Source organism: Staurois parvus, unplaced genomic scaffold (genome assembly GCF_062004578.1).
Source record: "Staurois parvus isolate SC_StPar_1 unplaced genomic scaffold, SC_StPar_1.0 ptg000217l, whole genome shotgun sequence".
NCBI lineage: Eukaryota > Metazoa > Chordata > Amphibia > Anura > Ranidae > Staurois > Staurois parvus.
The window spans coordinates 8,136,650-8,153,806 of record NW_028318013.1 but is presented as its reverse complement, the minus strand read 5'-3'; the positions used below and the strand labels follow the sequence as shown (position 1 = coordinate 8,153,806).

At 41.3% G+C, this 17,157-nt stretch overlaps 1 protein-coding gene across 2 annotated transcripts in view; it reads left to right on the top strand.

The window, feature by feature from the left end:
- The window catches only part of LOC149460927 (multidrug resistance-associated protein 1-like), a 382,011-nt gene that overhangs the window by 48,705 nt on the left and 316,149 nt on the right, over positions 1-17,157 (top strand). For both annotated transcript variants that reach the window (XM_089679079.1, XM_089679078.1), the window contains exon 2: positions 9,195-9,371. In XM_089679079.1, coding sequence (XP_089535205.1) covers positions 9,195-9,371 — 177 coding nt within the window. The remainder of the gene's footprint in view (positions 1-9,194; positions 9,372-17,157) is intronic.

Sequence of the window (17,157 nt, the reverse complement as noted above, 5' to 3'; positions counted from 1 at the left end):
TATTCAAAGAATTCTCCCACATCCATCCACATCAAAATTCTTTTATTGTTGATAAATCACTTTGAAAAAGCCCCACCCCTTAGCATTTCTAGTCACAGCCATCTTGAGTAAGGGCAGATGATTCATCTTTCCTTAGCTCAGGCATGCAGTCAGAAGATGTGTGCTTAGATGAGAACTCCTCCTCCAGATGAAAGCAAAAAAATGCCCATGAAGACTCCAGGGATATATGACATAATTTTGTTCTAAGCCAGAAGCAAGGAAGCAACTGGGGAAAAAAAAGTTAATACAAGTAAATATAATATACATTCCGATCCATTTAAGGCCGTACTTCTCCTGTGGATCACAGGAGTGCAGTTCGTTCTACACTCCTGTAACCCGTTTTCAGCTGTCAGCAGGCTGAAGCCCGCTGTCGACTGACGTAACTCAGCCGGTCCAGGCTGGGGAAAGATCCCAACTTTAAAGTGACACTAAAGTTTTTTATTTAAAAAAAAAAAAAAAAAAAAAGCATACATGTCTATACTTGCCTGCTCTGTGTAGTTGTTTTCCACAGAACAGCCCTGATCCTCTTCTTTTTGGGTTTCTGCCGGTGCTCCTGGCTCCTCCCCCTCGAGCAGTGCCCCGAGCCTCTGCTCAGCCCCACCTAGGTAAGTATAATTTGGGGAAAACAGAAACCCCACACTTCTCTTTTGATGTTGCTTAAAGAGTTTAGTTCCTCTGTATCTAGGACTGGCCTGCTTCCTGTTTAATGCCATATCTGAGCACATCCTGCACAACAGGTCCAACTTGGTTGGGATCTGCAGCAGTTCTATATGTTGAAAACTGTTGCATTCCCTTTGTTATTTTGGACAGACATTGCACCATTTTCTATTTCACTCTGGTGTGGGTGATGCAGATATACCTAAAACAAATTGGCTTTGTTAACCACTTTCCAACTGGGCTATAGCCAAAAGACGGCTACAGTGTGGTCGGCTGGTTCTAGGAGGGTGTCTATAGATGTACTCTCAGAACCCTGCCCCCTGCACGCCCCGGGGCACACATCGGGAGAACTCTGTGATTGATGTATCCTTCAGACACAGCTGATCACAGAAAGGGGTAAAGGGCCAATCACAGCGGCCCTTTACCATGTGATCAGCTGTGTCCAGTGACAGCTGATCAGTGTAAATAGAATTGCTGTTTATCGCCAGTCTTCTCACACGCTGTGAGAAGGTGAGGAGAAGAGAGACTGTAACCGGCGATTCTCACAGAACATTTACACTGATAATCAGGGCACCCTGATTGCAGCCCCATAAGTGCCCATCAGTGCTGCCTAGCAGTGCCTCCTCATCAGTTCCGCTGATCAGTGCAACCTATCAGCATCCATCAGTGCTGATTATACAGTGGGGCAAAAAAGTATTTAGTCAGCCACCAACTGTGCAAGCTCTCCCACTTAAAAAGATGAGAGAGACCTGTAATTGGCATCATAGGTAGACCTCAACTATGAGAGACAAAATGAGAAAAAAAATCCAGAAAATCACATTGGCTGATTTGGAAAGAATTTATTTGCAAATTATGGTGGAAAATAAGTATTTGGTCAATATCAAAAGTTCATCTCAATACTTTGTTATATATCCTTTGTTGGCAATGACAGAGGTCAAATGTTTCCTGTAAGTCTTCACAAGGTTGGCACACACTGTTGCTGGTATGTTGGCCCATTCCTCCATGCAGATCTCCTCTAGAGCAGTGATGTTTTGGGGCTGTCGCTGGGCAACACGGACTTTCAACTCCCTCCAAAGGTTTTTTATGGGGTTGAGATCTGGAGACTGGCTAGGCCACTCCAGGACCTTGAAATGCTTCTTACGAAGCCACTCCTTCGTTGCACGGGCGGTATGTTTGGGATCACTGTCATGTTGGAAGACCCAGCCACGTTTCATCTTCAATGCCCTTGCTGATGGAAGGAGGTTTGCACTCAAAATCTCATGATACATGGCCCCATTCATTCTGTCCTGTACATGGATCAGTCGTCCTGGTCCCTTTGCGGAGAAACAGCCCCAAAGCATGATGTTGCCACCCCCATGCTTCACAGTAGGTATGGTGTTCTTTGGATGCAACTCAGAATTATCTCTCCTCCAAACACGACGTGTTGTGTTTCAATCAAACAGTTCTATTTTGGTTTCATCTGACCATATGACATTCTCCCAGTCCTCTTTGGATCATCCAAATGCTCTCTACACCACACATAAACACGTCCGGTGGTTGGGAACAGCGTGAAGATCGATTTCATCGGACCATATTACAGTCTTCCATTGATCGACAGTCCGCGATTTATGGGTGTTGCTCCACACACTCCTCTTCTGAGCATTAATATTGGTCACTAGTGGTTTGGCTGTGAATGTTTTGCTTATTGAGTTCTCTCCACACAGTTTTTGGGCTTTGGAAAAGTGAGACTGAGCTCTGTAGTTACTTTTGAAGCAGTTGTTCCCAGTCATCCTGTGCAATGTCCTTTTTGTTTTTTTTGGTCAGTTGACCATGTCGACCACGCTTATGCTTCTCAGGTGACGTTTTCTCAGAAACTGTATATTCCATCACAATCTTTTGATACTGTACCTCGCAACACCTCACATAAATTGACAACTTCAGTACCTGAGGCACCAGCTAAGTGGGCACCAACAATTTGCCCTGTTTGAAACTCAGTAAGCTCTGACATGGCTCCATATTTCTAGCAGCACTTGCAGTGAATGACATAAGTGAGGCTTCCCACCTGTTAGCTAGGTGTCTCATCGAACAGCAGAAACAAGAGAATGTTACACCGCTTCCACTTTCAACGCAAAGCATGTATTTTTCACACCTGCAAATCATGTATTCTTTCCATATTTTATAATCCCTAAATGTTTGGATGCAGGACAGCTTATAAATTGCACCTTTTTCTGCACATGCAGCCAAACCACACTGCTGTTTTACAGAAGCATGGGGCTGCCATGCATTCCTAATGGCAACGTCATGCATCTGAAAACGGTGCATTTTTGGTTGGGGGAAATAACATCAGCAAACTTTTTCTTGCATGAAAAAGCAGGCACAGCAGCTGATAGATGTGATCCTCTCCTACTCCTCTTACTGTCAGGGTCCCCCCCAAGGTTCTGTCTTTGGACCTCTCCTATTCTTGATCTACACCTCTTCCTTAGGTCAGCTGATAGCTTCCCATGGTTTCCAATACCATTTCTATGCTGATAACACATAAATCTATCTCTCTTCTCCTCAACTCACCCCATCAGTTTCCTCACATATCATCGATTTACTACCAGACATATCAGACTGTATGTCACACCACTTCCTAAAACTCAATCTATCTAAAACTGAGCTCATAATATTTCCTCCCCCACGTGCTTCTTCCCCTGATTTCTCAGTCAGGATCAATAGCACCACTGTCAACCCATCTCCGCATGCCAGAGTGCTAGGGGTAACCCTGGATTCTGAACTATTCTTTTAGGCCCACATCCAATCCCTGTCCAAATGATGCCGCCTCAACCTCCGCAACATCTCCAGAATATGCCCCTTTTTATCTAATGATACCACAAAGCTCCTAATTCACTCCCTATTTATCTCTCTTGTCGACTACTGCAACTCCCTTGTCATTGACTTACTTTTACATAGGCTATCCCCCCCACCCAGTCCATCAAAAATACTGCTGCCAGGCTCATCCCCCTTACCAACCGTTCAGTGTCTGCTACCCCTCTCTGCCAATCCCTTTGCTGGTTTCCACTCGCACAACGAATAAAATTCAAACTACTAACAACTTACTTACAAAGCCATCCACAGCTCTGCCCCAGCTACATCACTAACCTGGTCTCAAAATATCTACCAAACCGCTCTCTTCGATCCTCCCAAGACCTTGTGCTCTCTAGTTTCCGTGTCATCTCCTCCCCATGCTCATGTCCATATCTTCTCCCGAGCCTCTCTCATCCTATGGAACTCCCTGCCCCAATCTGTCCGACTATCTCCAAATCTATTCACCTTTAGACGATCCCTGAAAACTGTTCACTTTAAAGAAGCCTATCCTGCTTCTACCTAGTAAACTGCCTTTTATTTCCTCCATCAGCTCATGCCCCACAGCTATTACTTTTTGTATCACTCAACCTTTCCTCCTAGATTGTAAGCTCTAAGGAGCAGGGCCCTCTGTTTCCACTTGTACCACATTGTGTTGTAACTATTATGTCTACCTTCATTTTGTAAAGTGCTGCGCAAACTGTTGGTGCTATATAAATCCTGTATAATAATAACCTAGCCTAAAAGTCCTACGTCTTTGTGAACGAAGGTGTTGCTCAGTAGCTCCGATAGGTTTCCCGCTGTGTGGTGTTCCCATGTGCTCCTTAATCTGTTTCCACACACAGATGGGATGTGCTGCCTGTGTTGTCTGACACAGCATGACTAAGCAAAACTCTGTTCATTTTGCAAGCACACTTGCGTGGAGAGATCTACTAAAACTTCATTGTTGTATATAAATAGCACTGAATGCCGGCATTGAACAGCTCCACTAACTTGGATACCATTATTTTATACAGGTTTACACTTGCTAGAAAGCTTGAAATATTTACTCGGGGTAGGAAGAAATTAAGCATGCTTCGAAAATGTACAGGATTTTTCCAAAAGATGGAGCAGATTTCAGAGTTTTATTTCAAACAATCTGTAAGGGATCATTAACACTGGATGTTCTAAAAATGCCAGTAGCGTTGCCGCGTAAAAAACTTGAGTTTTGCAGCTTTTTTTCATTAGCAATTTTTAGCATTTTGCCGCGTTAGTGTTTTTAGCAAGAATTGGACATGCACCATGTGTTGCAGAGCACACATCAAAAAGGTAGACCATTTCTTGCAACACACAAATCAGCTGGTCGCTAGTTACTTAAAGCTTCAACAATTTGATGACTCTTGACGAGTTGCAGGCATAGGTGGGACAAAAATCGCAGGGGTAAGGTCTGGTGTCACATTGCTTGCCGCACTATCACAGTCCCATTATAATTTGCTGATCACACAGCCAGTAGTAGGAAAAAAAATCTTCCAGTAAATATACCATAGTTTGTAGGCGCTATAACTTTAATGCAAACAAATCTATATACACTTATTGTTTTTGCATTGCTGTGAATCTGCATTTGTGTGTTTTGCGTTTTTAACCTGCCCAGCAGCAAGTTGGCAAAAAAGAAAACATTCTAAACGCATCAAAAAAGTGACCACAACGCACTGCAAATAGCATTGAAAAATAGACAAAACTCTAGCTGCATTGGTGTGAAACATGCCTGAAATTCTTTGAAAATGCACGTGTTGAGTTTTTGATGCATTTTTAATCTGCACATCAATAAACTGGCCAAAAAAAAAAAATCCTTTAAAAAATGCATCAAAAACATGCATGCAAAACGCACTGCAAAATGGGCATAACGCAAATTGCATTGGTGTGAACCAGGCCTGAGTCATATGACCTATGAAAAATGCACCTTAACCGTGGAAAATCACTCATTTTTGGCGGCCATTATCGGCACCTTTTTTCCTATAGGCAAAATGCCAATAACACTATTTTCGGCTGATACATTTTGGCCGCCGATATATCCCTGCTTCTATCCCATACAGTTTGAAATAATTAGTTGCTCTGTCTTTTTGAATAACCCTGTATTTATTTGTTTTGTTTAACTGCTTGCCTCCTGCCATAGTACATATACTGTGGGCAAGCGGCACAGCGGGTACGCTGCAGCTTTTTTTTCCTGGTTTTGTGCATGGCATTTTACCCCTGTACAAATCATTAGTAAGACCTCATCTGGAATATGCAGTTCAGGTTTGGGCATCAATTCACAAAAAGAACATTGGGGAACTTGAAAGTACAGAGAAGGGCAACTAAACTGATACGAGTCATGGAGGAGCTCAGCTATGAGGAAAAATTAGAGGAACTGAATTTATTCTCTCTAGAGAAGCGGAGATTAAGGGAGGATATGATCAACATGTATAAATACATCAGTGGTTCATATAGTGAACTCGGTGGAGAGTTATTCACCCTGAGGCACTCTAACTCTGGAGGAAAATAAATGTAATCTCCAAACACGGAAAGGTTTCTTCACAGTGAGAGCTGTGGAATAGACTCCCTCAAGAGTTGGTTCTGGCCAGCTCCGTGGATTGCTTTAAAAAAGGCCTGGATTCTTTCTTAGATACACAGAATATAACTGGATACTAACATTTATAGGTAAAGTTGATCCAGGGAATATCTGTTTGCCTCTCGGGGGATCAGGAAGGATTTTTTCCCCTGCAGGAGCAAATTGGATCATGCTTTGCTGGGATTTTTTTGCCTTCTGGATCAACTGTGGGTATAGGATTATAACATATTATTATATTATTTTTTTTAATGGTTGAACTGGATGGACTTTTGTCTTTTTTTTTTTTTTTTTTTCCAGCAAGAATAACTATGAAACTATGTAACCGTCATGGTGATCTGTGCTGTGATTGAACACAGCAGGAGTTTGTCAGCAGGTTTCAGCCAATGATTTTGGCTGTAACCTGCTGATTGTCCAATCACAGTACAGTGTTCTGTGTTTACAAACTCTGTGTACACAGAACAGCGATCTGGCTGTTTCTTCCTGAAAAGCAGGGAGAAAAAACAGCCAGATCTGAGAGAAAAAGCAGCACACAATATACACATTACACCTGTTAGGCACACAGTTAACCCCTTGATTTCCCTTAGATGTAAACCCCTTCCCAGCCATTGTCCGTACTGTATACAGTATTATATATGATTACTGTATTAGTGTTACTAACGACATCAGTGTCTCCCAGCCAGTGTCAGTTGGTGCCAGGATCACTGCCACACTATAAGATGCTCATAGCCGCCACTACAAGTATATCGTCTGTAGTTGCGTTAATTCCAGTATGTACTGTATACCATAGTTTGTAGATGCTATAACTTTCACACAAACCAACTAATATACACTTATTGGTATTTTTTTTTTTTTTTGGACATGTTTTATAACATAAAAGAAAGTAGAAAATATGGATTTTATTTTTAAATTTTTGTGCTTTTTTCCATTTATATAATAAATCCTAATATGAACCTACCTGAGCCAGCCCATCTGGAACGTGACGCAACTGGGGCAATCATCTGCAGCCAGGGCTTTGTCTGTCCTGCAGCCACCCATATATAGTGGGTGTGTAAATGCAGGGCTGGGAATTCCCTGGCCACATATGATTATCACAGTACATTGACAGCTTCCTGGAGGGCTGGCTCAGATGGGTTCGGGCTAGGATATGAACGCACGTGAGCTCATCACTCAAGGGTGACTCCTGAGTTCCTGGGAGACGAACTACTGCTGCTCTTAGCAAAGGACATTGCTGAAAACCTTCTAAGGTGCTACAGTAGGTTCATAGTCCATAGTGCCTAGCATCTGTCCCTTTGTCATACCTGAAATGAGCATGCATAAAAATAACTCAAATTCATTGGGGGACATTTACCAATGTGTGATATTTTTCTTGCAACCAAGAAAATTATGCTAATAAATGAAATTGCCTTTCACCATATTTATGACCGTTTTACTACTTGGGATCAAATACACAGAAACCTCTACAAGGTGAATTACTCACTATCTTTAAACTTGACACAGACGTTTGCATCTAAAATTATACACATAGCACTCACAATATTAATTGGTGCTTCTAAGGACTGCTTAATATAGTGCAAATGTCACAAACAGTTCAGCTTCACATTCATAAATTATTACTCCTGACTGTGTTTCTCTGTTATCAATCTTCTGTTTCCTTACAGTCTCATGAAACTTCTCCATGGCTGTTTCCTCCTCCAACTCCTTGATATGTTCAATGCGTTTTTGTGATGGTAAAACACTTCTCTGGTTACAGTTACAAACTGATAAAACAAAAAGACTTTACATTTTATAATCAATTATAATTAATAACATGGGAAAATTATTTATTAACCACATGCCCTCCAGAGGATTTACTCCCTTTCCTGGCCAGACCATTTTTTGCGAAACGGCGCTGTGTTACTTTAACGGACAATTGTGCAGTCATGCAACGCTGTACATAAAATTTTGTCTTTTTTCCCACAAATAGAGCTTTCTTCAGTGGTGTTTGATCACCTGTGCGATTTTTTTTTTTTTTTCCGCTATAAAAACAAAAAACAATTTTGAAAAAAAACCAAAATGTTTTACTTTTTGCTATAAAACATATCCAGTAAAAAAATAAAATTGTCATAAATTTAGGCCAAAATGTCTTCTGCTACATATCTTTGCTAAAAAAAAATCTCAATACATGTAAATTAATTGGTTTACATGAAAGTTATAGTGTCTACAAATGGCAGTATATATACTGGAATATTTAAAATATGATTTTTTTTATACTGGTAATGGCGGCAATCTGCGGGACTGCGGGCATACTGACACATGAGGTGGGGGGTGGGGAGAACTGACTAACTGCCACTGACATCCCAATGACACTAATACAGTGATCAGTGCCAATAAAAAGCACTGACACTACTAATGGCACTGAGCATTAAGGAGTTAACATCTGGGTTGATCAAAGGGTTAACTGTGTGCTGTTTTACTAAGTGTGCTGTGTGTGTTTTACTAGGGAAACATACTGCTGTGTATTTCCCTGCTGTGCATTTGCTAATTATTTATTAACCACTTGCCCTCTGCTGTGCAGAGAAATACAGCAGCATGTTGCTGCTCGCAGGAGAGAGACCTGTGTGTTTACACATAGGTCTCTCCCCTGTCAGTGATACTCAGCGATTGTCGGGTGCCGGCGGGGAATCTCCGGCCGGGACCCAGTGATTGACATCTGTAGTCGCCAATGGCGACGTGTGTGTGTGTCTTCTACCCGGAAATGCAAATCATGTGTAATATATACATGATTTTGTGCAGCCCTGCCGCCCAGTGGCAGTAATTCTGCTATAGGGCGGTCGGAAAGCAGTTAAGATCCCTTGCCAAATAAAAGCCTTGTATGTCATTTTACAATGTAAAAAACGATTTAGGTAGGCAGATTGTAGAGTTTTTATTAAAAAAGTTGCTAAATCGTTCTAGGCTTTAATTCTCTCTGGTCATTACACATTGGATACCTGGTTCTTGGTGGTATTGTAGCCCTGGTGTTGCATATTTTTTTAGTTTACACAAGTACCAAACACTTTTTGACTCCCCTCTACTTTTCACCTTTAATTTTTAATTGTTTTTCTTTTTGTAGGATGCAAATCTTACCTGGTATACAGAAAACCCAGATTTCACCAAGTGCTTCCAGAATACAGTCCTGGTATGGATTCCATGCATCTACCTCTGGCTCTGCTTCCCTATATATCTTATATACCTCCAGCGCAACGACCAAGGATACATCCGAATGTCACATCTTAATAAGGCGAAAACTGTAAGTGTCAGCTTTATATGAGCATATTAAGTGTTGAAACCTGTTATACTACTACAGTAAACTCCCCTTTATATCAATTGCAGCACTATTTAGTAAGCATTTAGGTGTACATGAAAACTGTCATAGTGAGTGCATACAAGTTGATCTCTGTATTGGAAAAAGGTTTTAAACCTAGCACAGGTAAGCTCTGCAACACATTTTTGCAGATATGACTTCATTTATGAGCAATTTTTTTGCTAACCTAGGCTGTAATGTCAACCACTGCAGCGCTTGCTGGACATCTGTTTGTGATAAATGTGAACTGCAACAGCACATAAAAAATGTACATAGTATCAAACTTAACTATTGATTATTATTTTTATTATTATTATACAGTATTTATAAAGCGCCAATAGTTCGCTCAGCGCTGTACATTACAAAGGGAGACAGAACATGTGACAGAACAATACCAATACAATGCGATACATGAGGGGATCGAGGGCCCTGCTCTTTCGAGCTTACAATCTAGGAGGGAGGGGATGGTGGCACAGGAGGAGATAGCTGTGGGGGATGGAGTGGTAGGAAGAGTGGAGGAGGTCGGCAAGTTAGCAGGGGGTGGGGTAGGCTTCCCTGAAGAGATGGGTTTTCAGGGTGCGCCTAAAGGAGAGGAGAGTAGGTGATAATCTGATGGGTTGGGGCAGGGAGTTCCAGAGGATGGGTGACACCCTGGAGAAGTCCTGGAGGCGGGCATGGGAGGAGGAGACCAGGGAACTAGAGAGAAGGAGGTCTTGTGAGGAGCGGAGTGTGCGTGCTGGGCGGTACTTGGATATTAGGTCAGTGATGTAGTTCGGGGCAGTATGGTGGACAGCTTTGTACATCCGCGTTAGGATTTTGAATTTGATCCGCTGCGCAATCGGAAGCCAGTGGAGGGATTGGCAGAGGGGGGTGGCGGAGACAGAGCGGTTGGAAAGGTGAATGAGTCTGGCAGCCGTATTCAGGATCGACTGAAGCGGGGATAGCCAGCGGCGAGGCAGGCCAGTGAGGAGGGAGTTGCAGTAGTCGAGTCGTGATATGATGAGGGAGTGGATGAGCTGTTTAGTGGTTTCTGGGGTTAGGAACGTGCGGATTTTGGCGATGTTGCGGAGGTGGAGTCTGCACGAGTTTGTTAAAGATTGGACTTGGGGCTGGAAGAGGATAGGTTGGAGTCCAGAATGACACCCAGTACTCTGGCCTGCAGGGCGGGTTTGATGGTAGCGTTGTTGGATGTGACGGAGAAATCAATGGGGGGTGGTGTCCGGGCTGGGGGGATAGACTTTGTTTGCAATGCTAAAGCAGCAGCGTGTTTAGGTACTATCTTAATATACACTATGGCCAGCTTGTTAGATATATCATTCCAAAATCATAAATATGTTATAGAATGGGCTTCTGATGGAAACTACAAGTAGGCTGTTTAACATGCATTATGCAGGTATGGGCTACTGTCACCATCAGGAAACCTGCCCTGACTAATGTTATGCAGCCATCAGTGCTTGTTAGGCAATGCTTTAGATTTTTTTTTTTTGTTACAATATCCTAAAAACCTGTCCTACTAGGATATATGAAATGGGAGAGGGAGCATGCTACACAAAATTCATAAAAGTATAAAAACAAGGATTTGCTAACACCTTTGTCACAAAGTTGTGTTGCTTAAAGCGATACTAAAGGTTTAGTTAGAAAAGAAAAAAAAATCAAACGTTATAAATACCTGCTCTGAATAGCCTACATCCTCAACTTCTTGTGTCTCCTGCTGGCACTCCTGGCTCCTTCTTCCTGTTGGGTGCCACCGAGTCGCTGCTCTGTGTGTCCATTCACACACGGGGCCGCAGCTCGGCCCTCGACCTCTGTCTCCTTATTGGCTCACTGGCTGCGATTGACAGCCAATGGCTCCCGCTGCTGTCTCAGCCAATGAGGTGGCAGAAACCCAGGACAGCCGAGGTTCTTGTACACATCTCTGGATCGCGATGCGGCTCAAGTAAGTATTAGGTGGGCTGGGGGGGCTGCTGCACACAGGTTTTTTACCTTCATGCATATAATGCATGAAGTTAAAAACCTGGTGCCTTTACAAACACTTTAAGTTAATAATATGTGGATGGAGTCAAAAAATTTGAATGATTCTGGGCAGATATCACTATAAATCTCCTTCATTAGTTTTAAAAATAAATCACACACGTAAGTAGACTTAATTAAAATTCTGACCATTATATCCCCAGCCTGGAAATATTTATATGCATATAAATTTCTATGTATTAATACTATTCGCATATAATTATATAGCTATATATCAAAAATAACTGTTGGTAAATACTAAGGGCTCCAGAAAGAAAGACCGCAGTAATGGCTATAATTCACATAAAACAGCCAATCAGATGGGAAATGTCCCATTTAGCCCCAAGTCATTTTATAAATGGGTGAAGGGATTATGTGCATTTCAAATTCCATGTTCAAAGTCATATTTCTGAAGAATGGTATAGTTTAAAAGCAATCGATTAGATAGAGGTTAGTCACCAATTCACCCAAACATGGCCAAGTTGATTATGTGCAAGATGGTTCCTTATAGGCTAGGATTAAGAACGTATTGTAAGCAAACTGGAAATACATAGATGTCAGACAGCTGTAAACTGACAATCGCTCCTGGTATGAACTGTATTTCCTAGCAATTCTAAATATCAAACCATGTGGTCCAGAGGAGGAAATGAGGCTTGCATTGTATGAAGGATACAGGATAATACCAAACATTCACTTCATGCCCTTGTAACACAAATGTAAGAGTAGGGTAGTTTAGATGTGATGTGATAAGTAGAAATATGTAATTGTAGATCTAGTTTAATTCTGTGTTATTAAAGATAAGTATTCAGTCATAGACATATGTTCACCAATTAGCATATGAAAGGACAGAGCAAGCTTCTAGGCTAAAGTTTTCACCTAGATGCCTATAACACTTTCTCACCTGTGGCCTGAACATGGAGAAAGGGGGTGGGGTGGTATGGTTGGGAGGGAGGGGAAGTAAGGATTATTTTGGTGATATCTTCTTGTTCCAGACTACATATACCTGCACCTCTTTCGGTGTGAACATAGATGGGGAAAAGACATAGTAGAAGGAATGAATGTGGTTCATTTTATGACCTATAATGTGAAAGGATTGAATATTCCAGTTAAAAGACATAAGATTCTTAGAGAATTACATCAACGCTATTGAAATAGTGTTCTTACAAGAGACACATATATCTCAAGATACATATGTTAAGTTATATTCCAAATACTATCCAACCTGGTACTATGCTGACTCCCCAACAAAACATGCGAAAGGAGTAGCAATTGGGTGAGCAAAGAATGTAAGATTTAATATTGAGGATAGGTTGGTGGATCCAGAGGGTCGGTTTTTGTTCTTGAGAGGGAAACTACAGGAATTGGAATGTACATTAGCAAATATTTATTGCCCTAACACAAACTCAGTGGTTTATTTGGAGAATATGTTAAGAAAACTTATGGATTTTAAGAAGGGTAAACTGATTGTGGCAGGAGATTTTAATTTTTGCATGGATCCTTGGGTGGATACATCGTCACACGTGCAGAGGGATGGAGGTAATTGTCTAAATTCTATCAAAAATATATTACACTGATGGACTCCTGGAGAATTAAACATCCAAGAGAAAGAGACTATATGTTCTATTCTCCTGCACATGGGATATATTCCAGATTGGACTATATAATGATAAAACATAGACTCTTGGGGGTTTATTTTCTAAAGCTGGAGAGTGCAAAATCGGACTCACTTCTGCATAGAAACCAATCAGCTTCCAGGTTTCATTGCCAAAGCTTCATTGAACAAGCTGAGGTTAGAAGCTGATTGGTTTCTATGCAGAAGGGAGTCTGATTTTGGACTCTCCAGCTTTAGTAAATAAACCCCTTGGAGTCTCTGGTTAAAGCTAATATAGAAATTATATAAATATCAGACCATGCACCTGTCACAATGAAGAAACAATTAGGAGGAGAGCAGAAGATAAATATGTGTAAATTAAATGAGACGCTCCTACAGGATCAGGAAATGGAAATAAAAATAAGAAAGGAAATAGAGCAGTATTTCATGTCAAACGAGACAGAAGGGGTCTCGGTAGATACGGTATGGGAAGCGCATAAGGCATATATAAGGGGTATCCCAATTGCTATAGGGGCGTAAAGAAAGACTGGTTGAAGAAAATGAGGGTGTTAACAGAGGATTTATGTGAATTGGAACAACTGCACAAAAATAAAATTAAAAATGGATATACAACAGAAGATAATCCTAAAAAGAGATGAGTTACAGGATTTAATGGAATAGGAAACAAATACATTTTTTTTTGGTGGCAAATGAAAGATCTCAGTGGGGAAATAGACCAGGAAAATATCTGAGAAGGTTAATGAACAAGAAATTGATTAATTTTATAAAGAAAATTAAAGATGAAAATTGGGAAATGGCATATTCAACCACTGATATTGCATTTCAAAAGTACTATAGTAGGTTATATGAAGTAAAACCCAAGAACTTGAAAGAAGCGAAGGAAGAAAGAACTAGAAAAAGGCAGATAAATTTATAGGATGCTGGACTACCGAGATTGGGAAAAGAAAGATTAGTTGCTTTAGAAAAAACAATAAAGCAGCAAGAAATCCAAGCTGCACTGAGGTGTACAGTGGCATGGAAGATCCCTGGACCAGATGGTTATACAGTGAGATATTTATAAGAAATTTAAAGAAATGGTCCCTAAAATGTGCATATATAAGAATGCACTAGGAGAGGAGATGGAAATAAGGGAGGAGTCACTGCAGGCATCAATTACAATTATACCTAAAGAGGGGAAACATCGGTTCCAATGTGCTAGTTATAGACCCATATCACTGATAAATATTGATATGAAATTATACACAAAGGTCTTCGCGACTAAAATGAAAGATTTAATGTCGGAATGGATACACTTAGATCAAGTGGGGTTTATTCCAGGAAGAGAAGGAAGGGATAATGGGTTAAGCTCATTGCTCCTCCTACAAAAAAGTAAGAGCGAAGTCTTCTGTATTAGTTCTGTTGATAGATGCTGAAAAAGCCTTTGACAGGGTAGAGTGGGGATTTATGTTGGAGACATTGGAGGTACTGGGAATAGGACCCAAAATGGGACAGTGGATAAAAAAGTTGTATAGCCATCCCTTAGCCGCTCTCTCCCTTCCTATTTGTTTTATCTCTGGAGCCGTTATTAGCGACTGAACAAAACAGTGTAGATGTAAAAGGAATTCAGATAGGAGATGTAGAACATAAAGTTGCAGCGTATGCTGGCAATATGTTATTCTACGTTGTAAATCCTAGGTTTACATTACCCAATTTAATGAGAATATTAAAATATTATGAAGAACTATCAAATTTAAAAAATAATCCATAAGGAAGCGAGGTAACCCCCTGCTAGGAAGAGGGAACACTCCGTCCATTCACCCAAAGGAAAGAGGGATAATACTATCCATATACCACTAAGTCCAATTAATAGGACACAAGCTTTTTATGACCTCACTTAACGGTTTGGTCCTATACACCAGGAGAGCGCACAACCGGTGAAGGTGTATAATACTGTTTGGTTGGTGGACTGCACTGTTATTATTTCGTATCACAGCACTAGAAGTGTCAAAGTCACGGATTTAATAAGGACATGTTTGCAGCAGTAATAGAATTTCAGTGTTATTGATATACAGTATATTCTTTTAATGCTGGACTATTATTTATTTAATATCTACTTATTCACATTTTTATTATTGCAGTTGGTAGTGGAGCGCAACACCATTTCTGATTTGTAATCTTTCAAAGTCAGAGATTCTAAATATTAATATCCTGATGATAGAGAAAAGAATTTACATTCACATGGAGGAAAAAAGAATTAAAAGATCTAGGAATAAAATTAACTTTGTCCCTTAAGAATTTATACCAGGCAAACTACATTCCATTAATAAATTAGATAAAAGATGAACTGAGGGGAATTTCAATAGGATCACTTTCCTGGATCGGACGAATAAATATGGTAAAGATGGTGGTAATACAAAAATTCTATATAAATTTCATATGCTTCCAATACATTTACTGGGGACATTATTTTGAGATTATTAAAAAAAATGATACTTTGGTATTTATGGGTAAACAAAAAAACGACAGTAAAATATGAAGTCCTGTCCAAAGATAATGTAAATGGAGATCTAAATGTGCCTGATTTTAAGAGAGATTATTCTGTATTAATCTCACGAATAGCAGATTGTATATATAATGCACAGGGGAAAAGTTGGGTTAAAATGGAAAATACACTAAATGAGACACAGTTCGATAGGATTATTTGGCTACCACAACAGTTTTTTTCAGTTTGCTGAAAACACAAGCACTTCTACACAGAATGTAATTAGAGTATGGGGTGGGAATATAACTCACTGTTAACACCACTGGTGGGAACAAATTATTTCCCACCAGGGAAAGATAATATTTTGGAAAATGGATAGAAGATAGAAATGCACAATTATAAGATATTATGGAAAAAGGGGAAATATTCTCCTTTCAAGAATTACAAAATACAAAGGAATTGTTTTTTATATTAGACGAAAGGTGATATTTTCAATTAAGACATTTTTTGCAGCACTTCCACAGCCGTTGTGGGGGGACTGGTCCCATGGAAGCCCAGGAGCATGCTGCACCTCCGGGGCCCCCTCCTGGAGGTCCTGGATCCCTTGGTCCCCCTAGGCGCATTGTTGGCTGTCCTGGAGACGTTTTGTGTCCTGTGTGGAGGCGCAGTTGGCCGCAAGGTAAGCAAGAAGCACCCCCTGCCATCACCCTTGTTCTCGCACGATTCCAAGACCAAACCAGATTCCGTCACCGTGGGTTCCGCATTTACCGTGGATCCCGAGGACGCAGCCCCTGATTCCTTGGATGAGGAGGATAGTTTCTCTACCTCTGTTGCCGCACAGGAGAAGGCATTGGTAGTGACACCTATTGATTCAGTGCGTGAAATGCTAAATATTGAGGACCCTGCAGGGGCGGCTGATGTGGTGCCTGTTACTTTTGGTACGCACAAGCCGGTCCGGGCTGCTAAGGTTTTTCCTTACCCCGAATATTTTGACATTTGTTTTGTTTTTTAAGGATACAGTAGGCCAGAGTGTCCGTTTGTGCTCCCCAAACACTTTGCAGTGCGCTATCCCTTTGAGGAGGCCCTGCTGAAGAAGTGGACATCAAGGCTTGACTTCTAGTCAGTTGCCCCAAGCATATGTGGAGCTGGCGGACTAGTTGGTCCAGGGCTTAAAGTACATTTGTGACGCCGCCCTTGATGCGGCTCCACTTCTTTCTAAACTGTTTGTCTCGTCCGTTTCATCCGTTGTGCTCCTGCGGGTCCTTTGGCTCAAATGTTGGTCGGCGGACCAGACCTCCAGGAAGGCACTGGTGCACCTGCCCTCTCTGGGAGACCGTCTTTTTGGTGCTACCCTGGGTGACATCATCAAGAATCTAAGTAGGGGCAAAAGTACCTTCCTCCCTCAAGCCAAGAAAGGGAAGGAGCCTCATCGGAAGTCGGGGCCTACGTTTACGGCACATAAATGCATTTTTTTTTTTTTTTTATCCCTCCAGTTCCGCAGCCAAAGGTTCCAGGCCCTTTAAAGCCCTCGTAGGTGGCACCAAGCGTCCTTGGCCCCTGAAGCCCTCCAAGTGGATAAGTCTCCCTCAGAATGAAGGTTTGTCCCCACCCACTTCCATTTGACAAGTGGGTTCACAAGATCAGGTTAC